Source organism: Sinocyclocheilus grahami, unplaced genomic scaffold (genome assembly GCF_001515645.1).
Source record: "Sinocyclocheilus grahami isolate Dianchi unplaced genomic scaffold, SAMN03320097.WGS_v1.1 scaffold35.1, whole genome shotgun sequence".
In the NCBI taxonomy this organism is placed as follows: domain Eukaryota; kingdom Metazoa; phylum Chordata; class Actinopteri; order Cypriniformes; family Cyprinidae; genus Sinocyclocheilus; species Sinocyclocheilus grahami.
Window position 1 is genome coordinate 813,332 of NW_015505214.1, and position 21,820 is coordinate 835,151.

The window sequence follows — 21,820 nt, forward strand, 5'->3', positions numbered from 1 at the left end:
GTGGGGTTGCCAAGGGAGCGGGCTCTCTCATAATTCTGCCCAAAAACACTGCCATGAATAAAGAATGGTATCAAAACGTCAAAACGTCCCGACTTCTTCCAATGATCCATGAGCAATTTGGTGATGATCCGTGCATTTTCCAGCATGATGGAGCACCATGTCACAAAGCAAGAGTGATAAAGAAGTGGCTCGAAGATCATTACATTGAAATTTTGGATCAGTGGCCAGGCAACTCCCCGGATCTCAATCCCATAGAGAACCTATGGTCAGTCCTCAAAAGGCGAGTGGACAAGCAGAAGCCCACAAATTGTGATCAACTCCGAGAACTAATAAGGCAAGAATGGATCGCCATCAGTCAGGATTTGGCCCAGAAGCTGATATCCAGCATGCCAGAGCAAATCGCAGAGGTTATGAAGAACAAGGGTCAACACTGTAAATACTGACTCATTATATTTTTTGCCAATAAAAGCCTTTAAAACTTATGATATGCTTATCATTGTTTTTCAGTATACCATAGAAACATAAAATAATCTACATATACTGAAGCAGCAAACTTTGCAAAATACAAAATTTATGTCACTGCCAAAACTTTTGGCCATGACTGTAGCTACTAACCTAGCTAGCAAATCACTCTCATTCCTGCAAAATGAGGGAATCTTAAAACTAAGAACAAAAAAAAAAGCATTTGACCGCCGACCCACAATTATCAGTGATATTTATCGATAACTACACATTCGCAGTCATGATTGACACAAAGGTTAGTAATATGTTAAAATGATCATAAAACTGCTCTTGAAACAAGTTTCTGTGGAACAAAGCAGGCCTAATGTAGAAATTTCCCTATAAAGCAAGTGCGAGGGAATTTAAATGTTGTGTTCAATGAACTGTGCTTATTTATCTGGCAAAGTTCCAGTTCAGCGATTCAATTCACATACTGAATCTAATTTAGATTGTGTGGCAAGATAATTCAACCTCTGAAACATTTCAGCTAATGGATATTGTTCTTCTTTCTCTTCCAAATCTAGTAGGCCTATGATTGTAGGTAGAACAATGTACACTTAGTAAATTAGTTTGTGTTTCACTGGCAGATACACCCATAGTACTGAACATTTCAGTACTGTCACCTAGTGGTGTGGATGCAATATTGCATAAAAGCAAAAGTTATTAACGCCATTCTAGAAACATCCTGTTCATGCCCATTGCTTTTTCCCCTTTAACCCTATAATGTGGGTTACGAAGCGTGATATTCAGCCGATCATGTGATCTCAATAAGAACGAACCACCCTTATGTAGAGTAAAACAGCTTTTCTACTGCACCCCTTCAAATATAAGACATTTTTTGCTAAGGCAAAGAGGCAGAACAACATTTTGGGATGTGTTTATTGGTAACAGTATTACATGGTGGGTTACGTAAATCAAGAGAAAAGAAAAAAGTGCTGTATATCCACTGTAGAATATCATTATCATCAAGATAAAAATAATGTGTCCTTTTACATGACCAAACCATTAGCTGAGGTAAAGGCAAAAGAGAAATGTACTGAAATTGGACTCGCATTCACCTTGATTTTCACCTTCATCATCTTAATCCTCAAAATGAAGATCATGAAGGTCCAAAACGGCTTTTATTTGAAATTAAAATGGGACTCTGGCCATAAAATAGGAGGAAGTTATTGTCACAGTAATGGAATGCACTGAGCTTTTCAGATGCAATGAAAACAGATGTCATTCATGGTGATTTTCTCTGATTGGAGGTTGGATTACAGACAGATATTCTGGTGTGTTTTAATGCGATCAGGCGGCCCAAAAGTCAACATGAAACGGCCTTCGCAACCCATTTTAGTCTTAATGTGACATATTCAACTGGATACATCAGGGCAGGACTTCACATTGGGAGTGAATTGTGAAAAATGGGTGTTACATGTCAGATTGGAGCTAGATTTCTCAAATCTAGTTTCAAATTTCTGGTTATGTTAATCAAAATGGAAGTTTCTTTGGACTAACATGCACCGATAAATGTGCCGAAAGGTGTATTAAAAAGTAATCAGGGCCCATTTTGATGTCATATTGACTTTAAGGTCTCTGTGAATGTGTGTCTGCATGAATATGTATGTATATGTGATCGTGTGTATGCGTAATTGTGATTGCTGCATTAACACACACACACACACGTTGAGAAGTTCTGGTCTTCCTCCATCACAGTTGCCAGCTTCATCATCTTGACAACAAACCAAAAGAGATCACACAAATATGACACCAACTATTTACCAAAGGACTCTCTCAGCCATTAAAAACATAACAGTTTCTCGGGTTTGTTTCAGGCCACTTAAAAACACACATCCTGCTGAAATCAAAAGACCGACGACAAGCTTTGATCGCGAGATAGCAACGTAAACCGCTGGGAGTTTGGGACACATGTTAATATTGCTTGGGTTTCATGAGGAGTTTGCATCACTAAGGCCAGCCTATTTTATGGCACGGAAGTCCACAGGATGGAATGAACACTGTTATAATTGGAGCCATTATTATTATCGTCATTATTATTTGTCGTCGTCATTGTCGTCATTATTATTATTTACAAAATGAGTTTGGCAAACCAACGATTAGATTTTAAAGCCATGTTTACCCCTAAAACACATCTAAAGTTGACTTCAAGGGCTCCACTTGACTTATAAAATAAAAATTCCATTTCAACGGCATGTTTTTTTTTCTTTTTTTTTTCTCATTAGTATTGTACAAAAGCTATAGAGAAGGAACAGTTTGATCGCATGTTTTTGCAACGTTCGTACCCTCGAGTCCCCCAATCAGATTCAGCTGCTCCGAAATCTTAAGATTTGGCAAAAGTCGCTCTTCGTGTCTGTTCTCCATGGGTCCACAGAGAGAGAAAGTGTTGTTTTTTTAGCTCTGCATAGCTTTCTAGCAGCAGAATCTCAAATACGTGGGAGAGGAAAAACCAAACGAACCCAAATGGATGAATCGCATAAGTCACAGATGGATCCGGCGGTCTGATGGCGCTCGCTCGGATGCGTGATCGGGGGTCCGACAGGCAGAGTTTCCCGTAATGCGGTCTCTATAGAGAGTCAGAAACTGGAAGAAGGATGAAGAGAATGAATGAAGCTGCAGAGCTGGGCTCATAAGGCTTGATATCACCCACAATGCCCCGCTGTCATGTGCAGAAAACACAGTGAGAAAGAAAAAGTGGTATGGAGAGAGTCTGTCCCTCTCATTCCTTGCGGAGGGGAGTAACGGAGGAAGTCGTGAGGGCGACAGGACTGATGGCTGCTTGGAGAAGTGGACCGTTGAGGCTGGAGTGACCGCATTCATACAATCACATACAGGGACACAATCTCACAACGCATTCACACGGATGGATGCACATTCACACACACACACACACACACACACACACACACACACACACGGACGCACGCACGCACGCACGCACACACACACACACACACACACAGGGCAGGACAGTTGATCTCCAGTATTTTGGTCTCCTGCTCCCCCCAGCGCTGATCACGTCTGTGCAGAGTTCCCATGATCCTTCACTTCTTCCCCTTGTTGATCTGGGCATAAAGAGGGTCCTTCCCCTGAACACAAATGAAGAAAGGTTATTTAGATATTTAGAAATAACAAAACTTTATGTCAGTCTCAGATGGAAACCCCTGATGGGTCAAGGTTTGACCCGTTTGCTCCTCCTGGTAGAACTTAAGCTGTAACTACTAAAAAGCATCTTTCTCCATTCATAGCCATTCAAAAATGGGCTGTGTATTCTGTGTATTTTTTTTTGTTTGTTTATAGTAAAATAATTATTTATTGCTAATATTCAATAAAAATTTTAATATGTGTGTTGCCAGTGACCGTTTTTTGAGGGCTTTTAAAATTGTAAATTTTATTATTCACAGCTCCATATTTTAATTGGTTCTGGGATCTGAAACACAAATAACAATAAACTGGATACTTATCATATTCGAAATCTGATACATGGATTATATATAGATTTTTTTTTAACAATATATAAAGTAACCCAGATCACAATTGAAAATTTCAGTCACTATGATACACCATCTGGACACAAAAAGCATAGGCCTATTTTTGTGCATTCTGACTATATAATATATATATATAAATTCATTATTATTTATTGCATTTTTTAACCTTTTGTAGGGCGTTTTATTCTTATTTTTTTTATTGTTCATAGGTCTATTAATGAGGTCTGACACACCTTCCCATGTTTATTTGTTAAAACGATATTACATTTTATGTAAATGATCCTATATATTTGTAAACTGGATACTTATAAGAGGGTTTAATAAGTATGTATATATACATACATATATACATACATACATATATATTTGAAAATGTGATTTGTACTGTTCACCGTGTCACCTAAAAAGCAGATCTGTCTCACATGTGAGGGAGACAAATTAGATCACATTTGGGCCACATAATGTGATATGTCAAATATGCCAATCCTCCTAATCAGCACCAGGTGGCAACAGAGGTCTTTCTGAGAAACACTACTGTTTGCATTCACAAACTTCCTCCATGAAACCAAAGGCTACATACACCACTACAGCTGCTCAGTAGATATATTTCTGCAGGAAAGACCGGAAAGAGTGAATAAATGTGTGACTAAATAAGCCTCTTCCTCTATCTCAAATATTTGTAATCATTATATTCAATAATAGCAGACTAGCTGCATCAGAACTACCCACTTCATGGGCCTAAAACCCTGTCAATTCTCTTCTTGTTTAACAAAAAAATTATCTAAACAATCTGAGCAGCAAGAGGCAAAGGAAGGCTTAGATAAGGTACAATAGAGCTGCCAGTCAGTGTGTGTCCAGCCTGCGGCCTGAAGAACCCTACAGTCTAAAATCAGAAGCTCTGAATCAGAATGCACAGCAATTACCACTCACTTACAGACCTTTCCGCCCATCGCGGGCACTCGAACGGACACACGGAGCGAGAGATGACAGGATAAGAGAGCAGGAATGAGATTGAGAGAAACAGTCAGAGGATAAAATTAATGGACCGGAGGAAAAAAGAGGAAAGCCGAGTGAAAAGGAGTGGTGGGAGGAGGTATAAAGAGGGGAAGGAAGGAATAGATGACTAAGCAGGTGAGAGGTAGAGAAAACTAAATAGATTAGTCAACCCTGCTGAGTGAAAGTGGTAGAGGAGATGAAAGAAATGGAAGAGAGGCTATTGCCAAGTCCACTTTTATAAGCAAAGTCTCTGTAAGGTAAGTCATTTCACTCGGCGGCCATTTTTCTTACGTCTCAGGCAGATATTTCCAGTCATGCCTCTAAACACATACATATCTTACTGACCCCAAACTTTTAAATGGCAGCATATACATCTCCCATATTGTATTTTTCCCCCCATAAAGTCATAAGTTTAACTTTTTTCAACTTACTTCCAGTTACAGTTGTGTATTTCAGCTACAGCACAACAAAGTTTGATGGACAACTAATTGCAGTTGTCAAAATCCCTCCACATACCTGCACAGTACGAAGCACACTTGTTCTCTGACATAATGTCATTAATAATTGCTGTAATCGGTTTCTCCTTTAAAATATGCCCCCCCTGTTGATTCCATAGATGTATAAGCGTGAGAGCACGAGAGATTTATTCATTGACATTTTACTTATTTTTGTAAGGGTATAATTATTGAAAACACTTTCTTTGCAGAGAAATGCCATTTCAACTGGTCTACTGTATATTTTAAGCCATTACTTTCAGGTTGATTGTTTTTTTTAGTAAGATCTGGCAACATGGCTATTGGCTCATATGCCAACAGAAGGTCACTGTCAGTGAGCATGCATACTTTCCTGAACAACAGCATACAGACAGCACAGACCACGACAACAACATCCTCAGTCAACCTGTATTACAATCCTACAGCGGCAATGACGGCCAACCGCACAGTATACATAGAAGCACAGTAAACACACTATTATTATGGACAGCTGAGCTGTGTAACTACTGTATGATGAGAGACATTATCATACACAGGACAAATCAAAACAATTTATTCTATGGAAGTCTGAAGTCTGAAAACACAATGACCATGTTTACACGCACATCATAGATTTCTGTTCTGAAAAAGACGTTTACATGTTTTACAACTATTGGAATATTCCTATATACATGTAATCAGCATATTTCAAACTCCTTTTCTTTTCTAGGCATAATAGAGAAGCTCTTGCCAATTATTATGCTGCATTTGAGAATTTTTGGACAATAATCGAATCAACTCATTAATTCTAATTCATGTCTTTTCAATAGCACGATGATTTGCACAATTTTGGGATTGAGACTCTTGTAATGTAAGCCATGATATTTATTTTATTGTTTGTAAAATGTTAGTCAAAAATAAAAAAAATAGTTTTGTTTGTACAGGCAGACATCAATAAATATTCAGTTGAGCTGGATATTGTAAATCGAAATGATGATTAATATAGGAATATGCCAGCTGCCTTATTCAGATTATTAAAACCAGAATATTGGCTTAATGTTGTTATAGCACTCAGGTTAATGCATTTATGACACAACTGGAATATGAATAACATGAGAATATTCTTGGGCATGTAAATTCAAATATACAGTATATAAATGTTCAGTTATGGTGGACATTCTGAATAAGGTGTTTACATGACCTACAAATTCTGATTAAGGAATATGCCAGCTACCTTATTCAGATTTCTATAAACCTGAATATTGGCTCTATCTTGTTATAGCAATCAAGTTAATAAGTTTAATTGATGCTTGCAATATCCGGAATATGATTAGTATCAGCAACAGCTGTTACTCTCTACATGTTTTGGTTGTAAAAAAAAAGTGCACTCACAAAGTCACAATGACAGGTTCCTTTGATAAAACCTCTGTAAGATCTCTTGAAATCACCTCCACATTGAAATGTTGCTAAGATTTTACCCCACAAACATATGAAGTTGTTTTCCTTTATTCTAGTAATGGGCAGCCACATCTGCTGTACAGTCTGAGTGTTTATAGGGCTGTATGTAGGTGTGTTAATATTTCAGTGGGGATCAGAGCTTCATTCATCATTAGACAGGGAGAGATGAGGTTGCTACATCAGTCTTCCCTCAGTCAGAGAAACAAGCCTCTGGCTCCCAGAGCCCTTCATTAATGATTCATCCTGATGAGCTCATGTCTCCTCCAGACAGGTACCATAGAGCCATCGCTCACTCTCCCTCAACTGCGCAGAGGCCATTTTCATTTTGGATGTCCAAAATCTAAAAAGAAATCATGGTGCTACTTTGTTTCATTCTATGATGTCCTTAAAAAGTACATAGACACTGTACTGTAAAACATATCATGTTTTTTAAAAAGCTTGGCGTGAGTAATTAAGTAATTAATTATTTTTAAATAAGATTTATACTTTTATTCTGCAAGGATGCATTACATTGAAAAAAGTGACAGTAAAGACATCTATAATGTTACAAAATATTTCTACTTCAAATAAATGCTGATTTTTTTATTCATCAAAGAATCCTGATCCTTAAGCAGCACAACTGTTTTTAACATTGATAATAATAATAATAATAAATGTGTCCTGAGCAGCAAATCAACATTTTAGAATAATTTCTGAAGGATCATGTGACACTGAAGGAATAAATGACACTTTAAAATATATTCACAGAGAAAACAGGTATTTTAAACTGGAAAAATATTCATAATATTACTGTTTTGTCTTTTTATCAAATAAATGCAGCCTTGGTGAAAATAAGAGACTTTTAAAATTTTGTTATTTTTTTTTTACATTTCCATACACTTTTGAGATACAAGTAGCTTGTTTTGAATATCTTTTGTTTGAAATGTAAGTTGCTTATGTTATCATCATCGGACTGTCTTTTGTAGAGTTTAATTTAAGTAATGTATTATGTTGCATTTCCCAATAAAGTTACCGGCCAACTGGCTTAGTGCTAATTTAGGATCGTATAACTTGTAGACAGACGAACACTAATAGAAAAGGATGTGTAATTTTTGCAGCAATGCTTGTTTGTTTAATAAAAATGTCACTAAAAGAAAGATCAGAGGTTGTTATATAATTATAGTTGTTCCTCCGAGTTAAAAGCACCAGCATTATTTTATTCTTTTACTCACAATGACAGACGTCAGAGATCAAAAAGAACCTATATGTAGCAGTTTGCGTGTCAGACCTTGCGGTTCAGATCAGTTCATTATGTTGTGTGTTTTGCTGTGATGAGTGACAATATAAAAACATTCATGACCCCATTTTGTTTATCAGAAAATGACACGACACGGATACGTAGATGAGGAGCATTCATGTTGTTCATGGGTATGCCATGCTACACTGCTGTGTAAAAAAATAAGTTCAAAAGCATTGATACTCACACACATCAGGAGGCTTTATGGGATTAAAGGGACACACGCACACACTCACTCATACTCTGTCATAAACAGAACAAAATTACGCCATGAAGGCATATAAACCATATTCCCATGAGATGCATACCAGCATAAGAGTGATTGCAGCAGCAGGCAGGGACGGCGAGATGAGATACGGAGAGAGAGAGAGAGAGAGGGATAGACAGAAAATGAAGGCAGAGAATAAGGTCACGTTCACACAGTAGCACAATATAGTTGTCAGTCTTGTTTGGAGTACTAAATACAGTTATGCTTATAAGATAAATTGACATAAAATGATTTCCAAAATGTATTTTTAGGGCTGTCAATGTTACTATTTTAATTTAATGCCAATTTACGTGTTTTGTTCTGCTTTCTAAAGTACAGAAGAGGGTTAGGGCCAAGCAATAAAAAATAAAACAAAAAAAATACCTTCTCGTGAATAAACTCGTTAAATTACAAGAAACATTTTGAAATAAAATGTTGAGAATAAAATCATTACATTTTGAGAAAATAGTTGTTGTGTTTCGAGAAAAAATTGTTGAAATAAAATGTTGAGGATAAACGCATTAAATTACGAGAAAAAAGTAAAAATTAAGAGAAAATTTAATGAAATTTATTGATTTATTCTCTAAATTTTATTTCATAATTTTTCTTGAAATTTAACGAGTTTACTCTCACATTATAATGACTTTAATCTCGAGATGGTTTTATTTATTTATTTTAAATATTGCTTGGCCCTAATCATCTTCCGTATGTAACAGAAACAAAAACAGACACTTCCATAGGTCCAAAATTCAAATATAATATTTTTTTTTCTACGGAGTTATATATTTTTTTAATTTAAGAATAAAAAAAAAGAATGATAAAAATATCATATATTTGGGGTTGATTTTTTAAAGTTGTCTTCTCACCAAAGCTGCATTTATTGGATTAAAAATACAGTAAAAACAGCAAAATTGTGAAATATCATTATAGTTTAAAATAACTGTTTTCTATTTGAATATATTTTAAAATTGAATTAATTACTGTGATGGCAATGCTGATTTTAGTGTCACATGATCTATCAGAAATCATTCTAATATGCTAATAAAAAATCTTTTTTAAATGGGTGTTTTGTTTAATATTTTTGCAGAAATGGTGATACATTTTTTTTTCAGAATTCTTTTGATGAACACCATTTATTTGAAGTAGCTTGATTGTAACTATGTAAAAGTCTTTGCTGTCACTTTTAATCAGTTGAATGCATTCCTGCTGAACAAAAGTATAAATTTCTTTTTAAAAAACACTCAAAAAAGGCACTATTGTCTGTAACAATATTTGTGATTATTGTTGATTACTGTTCACATTAAATAAACTAGATAATATTTAATCATTTGATTTGACTTAATAAAAGACTATTATTAATTATTTGGAAATATTTATAATATCTTTAATATTACTTCCCTTTATAATTAAGCATCATCATCCTCATAAAATGGTAGAAATCATTAAAAAAAATTATCAACAAAGCACTACAAATCTAAAAAAAAAAACACTAAAAGACACAATACAAAGTCCTAATATTTACTCTCGTTACACTATGGTTACCATATCACTACATGCATTAATCACGATCTCACAGGATTGAATTCAGATCTATGATTATATTAACAGGACAAATCAGGAGTCACACCTGTTAGTGCACTGACTGTGTGAACGCAGCCTAAGAGAGTTAGAGAGCAGAACAAGTATAAAGATAAAAGAGAGAAGATAGAAAGAGCACCACGACACACGACCACGATGTGTGGGTCTATGTAATGGTGGTGAGGACGGGTGAAGGCGTGCTGACGTGACGTCATGGTGGTTGAAGCAGGCCGACACGCAGAAGAGAAGAAAAAAGAGGACAGATACCTACCCTGACCTGCCGCTATCTAGCTACCGACCTGAGGACTGTCCGTCTCTGAGCTCTCAGGCTCTGCTTGAGGCTCACTCGCACCCGGAGACTGCTGGGAGTCTCCAGCCTGGACAAAGAAAGAGAGCGGAGAAGAATGGAGCGGGAAAGGAAAAAGAAATAGAGTGAGAAAAAGAAGAAAGGGACAAGAAAATAAACAGCAGGAAAAGGAAATCCATAGTAAATCCAATAGTTTAAATGCTTTTACCTGCAACGGTAAGAACAAAGAAGCATAGGCAATGCTGTAAATGCACAAAAAAGAGAAAGCATCCATCCATCTATTCATTCATACATTTATTAATCCACCTTTGTCCACCCACACTCTGATGTATTCATAAGTTCCCGCACACACACGGTCATTACCGGAGCTGTGAAAACCCCTCGGTTAGAAAGGCTCCTGTATTGTGCTCCTGCATGAAAAGCTTTGGACTAAAGCATTTTGGATTTTTATGAATATTCCCTCTGGAGCTGCACTCTTAACACCTCATCACAGTTTGTGTGGGTGTGCAGTGACTGACTGAGTGAGTGTGGAGCCCAATGCCATTACAGCTAGAGTGGGGAGACACACACACACATAAAAGGACTAATTAAACTTTTTGTTCAGCTGAAATATAAAAGAAAGGAGAAAGAGCACTAGTCGGGTTTCCGTGGCATTTTCTGACGAGTCATATCTGATAGAGAGCAGCAGAGAGAGAGTGTGTGTATTTGAAATACAGTGGACGTCACCGCTGATGTGGTTACAATGCATCTTAAGCAACCTTTAAAAGGACAGTTCACCCAAAATGACATTTTTGTCATCGTTTACTCACTCTCATGTCATTACACACGTAAAAGCACCATAAAATAGGACGTATGACTTGTTCGCTATTTCAGTATGTCTTCTAAAGCCATGTAGTAGCTTTAAACGGACAGTCCGCCCAAAAATGAATATTGTGTCATGTCTGCTGAACACAAAAAAATGATATTTTGAAGAATGCTGATACCTAAACAATTTCTGTTCCCATTGACTTCCATTGTATTTTTATCCATACAATGGAAGTCAATGGGAACAGAAACTGTGTAGGTATATCACCATTCTGTACACTTCCATTGTATTTTTAGTCCATAAAATGAATGTCAGTGGGAATTGAAACTGTTACCAAAATATCTTCAAAGTATCTTCTACTGTGTTCTGCAGAATAAAGAAATTCATACACATTTGGAATGACATGACATGAGTAAATGGTGAAAATCATCCTTTTTGGGTGGACTATCCCTTTAAGTGACCAACGTATTCATATCTAACATTATTTATAAGGTAAACTGCTGTGACTGAATCACTAAAATTAGTCTAATCCATGAATAAATGATTGAAAACGGTTTTGTGAACTGGATCAAAGACTCAAAATAATGATTCGTTCATGAACCGAACATCACTACTGAACATTTTGGTCAGTTTAAAACACGAATCTAACATACAGTTTTTAAAGACCCAGAATACAAACCATATAAACCACTTTTGTGATGACTTTGAATGCTTTTTGAACCTTGAAATCTGCATTGTACTGAAAAGAGTAACTAAACTATTTTCCCTTTGCATTCCATAGAAGAAAGTAAGTCAAAGTTTCAAAGTTGAAACAACATGAGAGTGACTAAATCATGTCAGAATTTTTTTCTCTTATGCATTTCATCTAGAAACTGGTGGATAATATATATTTTTAAGTGCTACATTCTTTATGAGGTGATAATTCATATGATGAAATATACATATTAAAAGCACTAGGGAAGAATCAGGCTCATTTTTAACAGGTTATGTAATATGCATTTATATTTGAACAATATTAATCAGGTAAGTCTGCAGTCTCTATGATCTTTGAGAAGTATCTCTGTGATTAATAAGGTCGTGATGATTGTCTTGACAGTTACGCAAGCTCATTTAACACCTTAATGGGCCCAACAGTGGCTCAGGCAGGGTAGATGATGCAAAAAAGAATCCAACCTCTCATTTTTATGGTGATACATCAACTTATCTTAATACAGCAGAAGACATTTTTATGCTCTTTTTTTGTGCTGTACTCTCAAAGAAGCCAGTGATGTTGAAAGAAACTAAACTTAAACTTTAGGTTTTTATTCTGACAGTATTTTGTGTAATAATAAAGCATATATGGGATCAGAAATGAGCATATTGGGGATTTTGGATATTGGAATTTTGATGACCACAAAAATACTATAAAAATAGTGATCTAAAATATACATTTTGCCATATACATGCATATGAATCCTAATTTTGATTTTGATTTTTAAAAATCCATGTACATACAGTAGGCTATGTCAAGTACCCAAGTTAAAATGGAACCCTTTAAAACTACATTTCCCACAATCCCATTCAATGGCACTTACAGCATCCTCCTCTCCGCTCCGACTAGGGCTGCCCTCGGCCTCACCAAAAGAGTCATCGGTTGGCGGGTCACTGGCGTGGGATGAGGACTTTGATGGCGAACTCTGCCGGGGGGCCGGGGTGGGTGCTGTACAGAAGCAGAATTTTGGTTAGTACTGGGCCTAACAGAGTCAATCTTACACTTGTTTATTGCATTATCTGATTGAAAGCGTCTGATATATTGTCGGGTGGAAGGTACAAACTTATTTTTCATCCTCTGGTAGAATAACCAAATATCTGTTACGGTCTTATAGGAATGGCACTGACATTTTCACACTTACATTAAAGACGAGGCTCATTTTTGATCAATTATACATGAAAACAATGCTCCTCTTTGGGCTCATGCAACCTTAAACTGCTTCAGGAAACCATTTGCTGTCACAGCACAGCGCAGCGAATGCTGAATGGTAGTTGCATTCAGTCAAAGAAATAGTCTTTGTATTTCTAAAGTGTTAAATTTCATGTAAGGTTTACAATGGGTCTTTTTCTACTTGGTCTCGGGGGGTTGGGGTTATGAGGCAGGTTTATGGTTAAAAACAGGAATATACTACACAACTTTTAAAACTGAATTTAAAGATTTTAAAACACCAGCCATCAAACACTTGCCGACTTTGTAAATGGAATGGGCATCACACACTAAACGACTGTGGATCACACACTTTCAAGTCATTTTAGACTTTCAAGTCATTCTGAACACAAGAAACTCAAGCAGAAACAAACACAAACATGTTTAATATTCTCTGATTCAGTGGAATCGGATTCTGTACCCAACATAAACTACCCAATTTCTATGAAAGGCTGAGTACAAGTTACTTTCTGTTGGTTTGGATTAGTTGATGTGGTCTATGTTTGCTAAAATCACTATACAAATTTAAAAAAAGACCATTATTATTTTTAAAAGCAATATTGCAGTGTTTATTATAAATGATTTATCCATGAGCAATGATCAAACAATCAAATCACTTCCCAGTGTACAAAATCCAGTCCTGCTCTACATTTTTGTCTCATTCAAGAAGCCGATTCCCTCAAATAAACATCACAATAGGGAAAATAGGCTGTCGCAACTTCCGTTTCATGCCAACTCTAAGCCTCTTCAAGTAAAAAAATTCACTTCTATCACCATTCAGTGGCTATTTTGCCTAAAATCTGGAGCGAGCGTCACCTAGGGGAATATATTTTGGGTTTTGCGCACACTAGGCATGATCAGTGTAAGTAAACTTACGCATCTAAGCCCAAAACCTGTCAGAAAGTGTCCTGTGTGGACCTGAAATCCCTTACTGACACCTAATAAATGAGTATGTCTCTCACGGAGGGACTGCTTGCGTGCAAACGTGCGACGGTGTGGCGTTCCGTCGCAGCAATAATTAGCACTACAGGAGCGAGAGGATCCAAACAGGCCCAACACACAGCGCAGGACTCCCTAGAGATCAGTGATAATTACACTGCTCGCCAGAAGCACAGCTGGGCCTGTGACTGACTCTCTCTTTCCCCTGCCGTCGTTCCCCACCACAGTACTAATTGTCATTTTCACACTGACTAAAGACAATTCCTTCTGGGCAACAGCATCAAAGCCCACCTTTCAGCCTCTGAGTGAAAACGGATGTGTTAATGAAAGACGGGATGAGGTGCGAGTTTGAAGTTCTGTAGTGGGAAACGGATAAAGCCTGTCTAGCCGTGTCAGCACTCTTAAAGGCTTGCGATGAGAGAGGCGAGAGAGAGAAAGGCATGTGGTGAGATACTAAGTTCCTCTATGTGGGATTTGTTTCCTTTGTTGATGTTCTGTATTTAGGGTCTATGGAGCTTTAGGGTAATGTGATTCTGTTGGTCCTGTACAACATTTCAGATATAAAACTACATCCCTAAACTGATCCCTAATCCTAACTCTACCATTACCAACCTCTAAAATCATTTGAAAAACATATATCCTGGTCAACTTGCAAAATCTAATGCGTGTATATCTGACCTGCTCATTTTGCATCACTTAAACCCAGAAACATTTTTTGAATTTCATGCAGTGAAGTAACAAGGAAAATTGCAGCTTTCTAAAGATAATTATGTTTCCAAAGCGAGATATAATCATTTAAATGTTGGCAGTTATAAACTCGAGCTGTTGAAAGAAATAAATGGAAGTTGTCAACCATTTTAGACATTATCTGATAGATTTGTTCAAACATGTAATAAATAATTAAGACATCAGTGAAAGCTTAATAGAGGTTCCTGTGGCCGCGGAGGCATTCCTGTAGCTAACAATGTTAAAAGTCATATGTTTAAGGCACGCATGAACTAACTAAATGTAATTGAATGCAGTGTAACACATTTTTGATAAACTACCAAATGCATATAAAATTTTAAAATGTTAAATATAGTTAAATGCATATATATATACAGTATATATATATATATATATATATATATATTGTATAATGCACATATATATAAGATTATATAAGTGTGTTTGTGTGTGTATACTGTATGCATATAGGTGATATTTTTTTATTTTTTGATGTAATCAATATGGTAATGAAAAAAAAGTCTCATTAGAAGAATTAGACTCCTTAAAAGAAAACCTTTTGTAGTTTGGCATAATCTTTTTTTTTTTTTTTTATAACGCTTGTTGATATTTGAAAAACACTTGTATGCCAAAATCCATATGATGCAACCACCATAAATATGCAGGGAAAAAAAATCATAAAACAAAAAATGGTATCATACAGCCCTCATGATTATGTCAAGATCCTTTTATGACCCTTTTATGACAAGGCAAGGTAGTCCAGGTTGTAAAATGTCATGTGGTGCGGCTCTTCAAAAGTATACTATTCATTTATTGATTGATTGATTGAAAATAATGATCATGCTGATATGTTCACTCATGTGTATTCACGTTGAAAGGAAAAATGGCTTTTTATTTGATGGTTAAACCACATGCAATTTTGAACTGGCCAGAACTGACCTGAAACTTTTCCTGAAAATGGTGTAAAAGTTGCACAAAACCATATGATCATATGGTTGCACAAAACCAAATCAAACAAAAATAGGGGAAGTCGTGGCCTAATGGTTAGAGAGTCAGACTCGTAACCCAAGGTTGTGGGTTCGAGTCTCGTACCGGCAGGGATTGTGAATGTACAGCGCTCAGTGAATGTACAGCGCTCTCTTCCACCTTCAATACCATGACTGAGGTGCCCTTGAGCAAGGCACTGAACCCCCAACTGCTCCCCGGGCTCCAACTGCTCTGTGTGTGTGTTCACTGCTGTGTGTGTGCGCACTTTGGATGGGATAAATGCAGAGCACTAATTCCAAGTATGGGTCACCATATTATGTTATTTCAACTCATATCCCCATTTCTACAAGCCCCAACCTTCAGAGTCAAAATCATAGAACGCATTCCACATGTCTGAAACATCCTACTCACGTGAGTTGGTGGAGGGTGAGGTGGAAGTGACGGGCGTGAGGTTCATCTGTGAGATGTCAAAGTCGTCGCAGTCATCAGTATCCTGTGATATTCCCACTCTGCTGAAGTAGCTGGTGAAAGCGTCTGTGGTGCAGGACAGGCTAGGTTGATCGCTCTTCCTGGCAGGCATGGTGGGCGGCTTTGCCATCTGGAAGTCCTTAAACATCTCCTTGCTCATCTTTGCCTGTCTCTGCAGCGTGCGTTCTCCATGCTGCGGACTGGAGGCCGTGGAGGCAGAGGTTCCCGCCACGGCTCCGCCCATGGCCGCCGCGGGCATCTCGCAGGACGCGGGCAATGCCATGGGAGCCAGTGTCTGAAACATGGCAGCAGGAAGTGGACCTACTGTCTGGGCAGGCATGAAAGCGGCAGGCGAAAAGTGAGCCCCTGCCATCGCAGCCCACTGTTGCTGGGTGGCAGGGAAAAGGTTGGCTTGACCCCAGATCAGAGGCTGAGCACCCGGTAAGACCTGCGCGACGGGCACTGGGGATTGGACGCCAAATGCTAATGGAGCCTGAGCGGCAAACTGTTGCTGTGCCCACACGGGTGGCACGGCTCCCATCGTCACGTAACCTAAAGGACAGAGACAATGAAATGTTTAGGGTGTGTTTATACAACAACAATTGTACTAAAACCGAAAAAGTTTTGCTTTCGTTCACATGGATCCACAAAAATTCCTTGGCATAAAATGCTGTATTATGCATACCGGGCCAGTTGTTGGCGATGTCACTTTGTAAAGAAGCACTACGCCTGGGCAAATATGCATTTCTATAGACTGAATACGTAATACACATGCACACGACTTCACCGTTTTCGCATTTTCATAGTTTACGCAGAGACGATAATGGTATTGTTTTTGAAACCCGTTCATAAACACCCACTTTGAAACCCGTTTTCAAAAGATTGCATTTTCAGGTCCTCAAAACGCTATTGTTGTGTAAATGAACAGCCAAAACGCATAAAAAGTTTTTCGTTTTTAGTTGAAAATGGTGTTATGTAAACACCCCCTTAGTTCACAAAGCTCCATCAAATGAGATTTTCCCACCAAAATGCTCTGGAAAACATGTACACCTCATTACAAGTTGTGCTGTAACCTTTAGCATTCGCTAAAGGACTTTCAGGCTGCCGCTGATCTCTTGATGACTGGGGTAAGATGACCTAGATTTTCATAATGAAAAAGGTCTTTATGGCTCAGATGAACTATTGTAATTACTGCTCACAATAGGCCCGGGCTTAATGAATAGCAACGCCCTTTAAAAGAGGCCATTACAACAGTCTCACTCATTTCACACTGAGGCTTATTTCATTACACATCTTGCTCTTTCTTTCCAATGAGTAACGCTGGTTCAAACAATAAAACACCAAATCATATCTTATCTCTATGACATGCCACACGCACTGCGGGAGCGTGTCCGGAACATTCCACTGTGTGGCAGAGAGGTGTGATATCAACTGCAGCTGGGCTGCTCACACAATGGGACGTTGTGATGTTCTTTTATCGTTAAAAATGACCTGGAAACGGTCACAGATTCTCTGTGTACTGTAGGTGTTGCCATTAACAAGTTAAGAGAAGAATCTACTGTATTTTCTGGAATATAATGTAAATCGCAGTTTTTAGCATCTGAAACGTGCTGTTACTTATATTCCAAAGGGTTTTATACAATGCATTAACGTCAAGCATGCAAAAAAGGTGCGTAACACATTTCCCAGACACCATTACTTGCAGTTTCTCTTTAAATAAATTTGCTTAGGCTTGCTGTTTATAATAAATGTTGTTTATATAATTTATGTTGCTTTTATACTTATATTTCTCATGTTCTGTTTGTTGGATTTGTTGTGGAGTGACAGGAACTAAAATGCATGTGTATAGTGTGCGATGTTTGTAGATGTATGGCATTTTACACAATTTCTGAATGTAATAATCAAATTTGCCATACTTCGACTAATCTGTGTTTTCTCAGTGCATTTGTATTATTATTTTTTTACAAAACTATAGTAAACATTTGATAAATTCTGTATTTTTTTTCTATATTTATTTATGCTACATAATATTAAAATATAAATAGTATAAATTACATTTGTTATTTATTTATTTGACACCAAATCAGAATTTAAATTGGCATTTTAAAACTATTTTATTTACACTAAATACCATTTAATTAGAAAAGTAATATTTAACTAAACATTACATTATTTTCTAAATAATTTTAATAAATAGTGCAACTGTCACACTTGGACTTTTTATGCTGTAGTTCTTTCCTCTGAGTTTACCATCTCCTGGGTGGGTTTGTAGCTCTTTGTAGTTTCTATGATCATTGGTTCCTTTGTTTCCACATGTGTGTTTTATTTCCTCATTAGCCCCTGTCTGTAGGCTATACACAGCCCTATATACAGTGGGTACGGAAAGTATTCAGACCCCTTTAAATTTTTCACTCTTTGTTATATTGCAACCATTTGCTAAAATCATTTAAGTTAATTTTTTTTTTTTCTGTTCTCCTGGATTCTGTTCCTGGTTTGGTTTCGTTGAAACCGCTGCATTTAGATCCATGTTTCCTCTTGCTTGTCTGGATCTCCTTGTTATAATAATAAAATTCCGAGCATGATTATTTCTGCACATGCAGTACAATGTTACAAAAAAACATCAATTTAGCATTTTCTCGCTACTCCACTAATAGTGTAGCTTGTTGCCAGAAAAGCTATCGCCACTAAAGTTAACAGCATTTTTACTTTTTTACTCTTCAATTGATGATGTTAACACCATGTCACTGAGCTGTGCACCTCATGTAGGGATGGGGACATTTGACACAAGGTAACATGATGGATCTGATGGCTTCCGGTTGGAAGAGACAGCACAGCACTGGATCCATCCTGTCAACTGTGAAGTGTTCCCATGGAATTGCTGTAACGGTTTGTGGGTTTCTCAAGGACCAGTGAGTGGCCTGGAGAAGCTCTATATGTGAATTTAAGAAAATTGTGCATGTCCATCATTCAGTCAGGTAGCAATGGTCCGTCTCATCATAGCAGCACACCCCTGCAAGGGCGTCTGTGATGGCCCTTGGCAGTCATTTTGAGCTATGGATCCACCATTAACAAATGAGATGGAAATATGGACTGCCAATCAGGATGCATGGACAGCAAATCCTGGAGCACATCTCTGGTATCCCGTGGATATGTAGAGGATTGGACTACACTAAATGAATTGAATCAATGAATAATTTTCTAATAAAATAAAAAAGCTTTTTAAAATTGTATTTTATAATGTAACTGTTTAATAAAAGCTCAAATGCATGCCCTATTTTAAATATAGAATACAGATAGTCACTATATAGTGATTATGTTCACATACAGCACAGCTTCTTATACAGTAGGTTTCTTAAATAATATCATAATTAAGCAGTGTGCATTCGTTCAGATGATTTATGTTCCATTAGACATACCATTTAAAACAAGTTTCATTCAAAGTGACTTACAATATACTGCCAGCAGGGCCAGACCCCTAAAGCACTCTGGGGAAAAAACTCTCACTTGAAAAAAGCCAGAATGATTTCACAAGGGTGAAAAATGTGCTCATGCTATCATAACTGAACTGTGAGAATCCCATCAGGACAGGGGTGGTGGAGTCAAGCCTGGTGTTTATGAATTTACAACACAGAGGGGAGTTTGACTGAGGGAAGGAATTGAAGATAGCGGGGACAGATGATACACTACTTGATTCCACACATATCAATGTTGTACTGTTTACTGTTTCAGAGGAAGTCAATCTGGCTGGGACAGATGTCCCAGGGAGAGCAAAATCACTGCACAAGGGCTATTTGTTTTTAATAACTGGTTCAAATATCATGACGTGAGTGTTCTTGTAGAATTTAAAGTGGCAGCACTTTACAATACAGAGTCCAGTATGTGAGTCAAAGACGAAAAAGGTTTAAGCATAAAAAAATAAGTTTAATACTGCTTTAAATTGTTGTTTTTCCCCAAAAAATTAAAAAAGTTTTGTTTAATTTAATTGTTTTTCTGAGCAAAAAATAAATATCATAAATAAATAAATAAATAAGACCCACTAAAATGCCATTCAGTGTAACAATCTTGTCAGGCATATTTACAACAAAAATCAATGTATGACATATTAAAAGACTAATTACTTTCACCTCAAATACTAATTATTTGTAATTTTACATTTTTAAAATTGGCCACTATCCTAGGTTTTGCCAATTGGTCAGTAAGAATTTTTTACTCATTTAAAACAGAATAAAATTCAATATGCTCCCTTATTCTTTTATATATTTGAATATGTACAAGTCAGAATAAGCATGTTGTTTGATTTTTTTACATGAATATTGTGTTACACTGAATGACAATATAACATCATTTAAACCAAATTTTATTCTTCAAAAACGTATTTGAAACCTTAAATGTAGACACTTTACTTACATTTAATGTACTTTCTATGGACATAAAATCCCTTTTGTAAATTTCTTTTGATGCGGACATCTTAACGTCTTTGACCCATGTACAAAATGATCAGAATTTTAACAGTAAATGATTGTAAAGATGCTTTGGTAAAAACTTGTTAATTACTTAACAGAATATAGTACAGCGAAATATTGTCATAGATTTTACTGAATCCAAATTTACTGTAATTGTACAGGAAAATATTGTTAAATGTACAATTTTTGAAAGTGAAAAGGATTTAGTGGCATTTTACGTTGTTAAATTTACATTTATTGCAGTATTTTATGTTTGTTAGCATGATGGTGTTTTGTATTTGTGTGCCTGACTCCAACTAAAAAATAGAATTTATCGCAGTAAATAAATAAATAAATATTTTTTTGATTTCAGTAAGCTCACCATTATGTTCCAAACCTGTATAACCTTCTTTTTCTGCAAATCTTATGTGTAAAAGAAGACATTTCGAAGCTGTTTTTGTTAATATAATTAAAGTCAGTGGGACCCAAAACAACATTTGGCACCAATTTGGACAAAATCATTGAGACACAAAAAAAAGTCATACAGCTTTAAAAAGACATGAGGGTGGGTAAATATAATGAATACAATTTCCCCTTTAATAATATACTGTATATAGATAAAAAAAAGTTTAATTAGATTATGCTAAATATATATATATATATATATATATATATATATATATATATATATATATATATATATATATAACATTTATTTTTTAATTAAAGCAATGCTTAATAAATTGATAGAAGCATACATACAAATTTGATCATTTAGCCCTATCCGAACTGAATCAACACGGAACTGATGTTTATCATTGTGATGCTCCTTTGACACAATCTGTATTGTATAAAGCACTATATAGTTAAAGGTGACTGATGAAAATGGTGATGAAAAACTAAATTCTGTCCATTTGTGGTGCAAAAAACCTTGACTAAGTGGACATAACGGAAAAAATAGCACAATAAAAATGTATGATATGACCCCAGTACAGATGTGCATGCTAAAAAAGACATCATGCACTTACAAACACACACACACACAGAGCAGGTAGGGGTAACACTGTGTCCTCTACAAGGCATTTATCATGCAGATCAGTACAGCAGCCAGTAATGAGAGCATTCATATTCCACAGCAGGAGGACGGGACACCTTATTTAGCCAGAACT

The 21,820-nt window shown here is 36.6% G+C and overlaps 1 protein-coding gene across 5 annotated transcripts in view; it reads right to left on the reverse strand.

Moving 5' to 3' along the window:
- Nucleotides 1-1,362: 1,362 nt before the first annotated feature.
- LOC107581465 (disabled homolog 1-like) overlaps nt 1,363-21,820 on the reverse strand; it is a 191,704-nt gene continuing 171,246 nt past the window's right edge. For 2 of the 5 annotated variants that reach the window (XM_016267041.1, XM_016267037.1), the window contains 4 exons: nt 16,153-16,761; nt 12,707-12,831; nt 10,320-10,397; nt 1,363-3,590 (listed from right to left, as the gene is read on the reverse strand). In XM_016267041.1, the coding sequence (XP_016122527.1) occupies nt 3,546-3,590; nt 10,320-10,397; nt 12,707-12,831; nt 16,153-16,761 (857 nt within the window). In that variant the 3' untranslated portion in view covers nt 1,363-3,545. Of the gene's footprint in view, nt 3,591-10,291; nt 10,398-12,706; nt 12,832-16,152; nt 16,762-21,820 lie in introns of all 5 variants that reach the window. The other 3 variants (XM_016267040.1, XM_016267038.1, XM_016267039.1) reach the window with 2 other exon arrangements.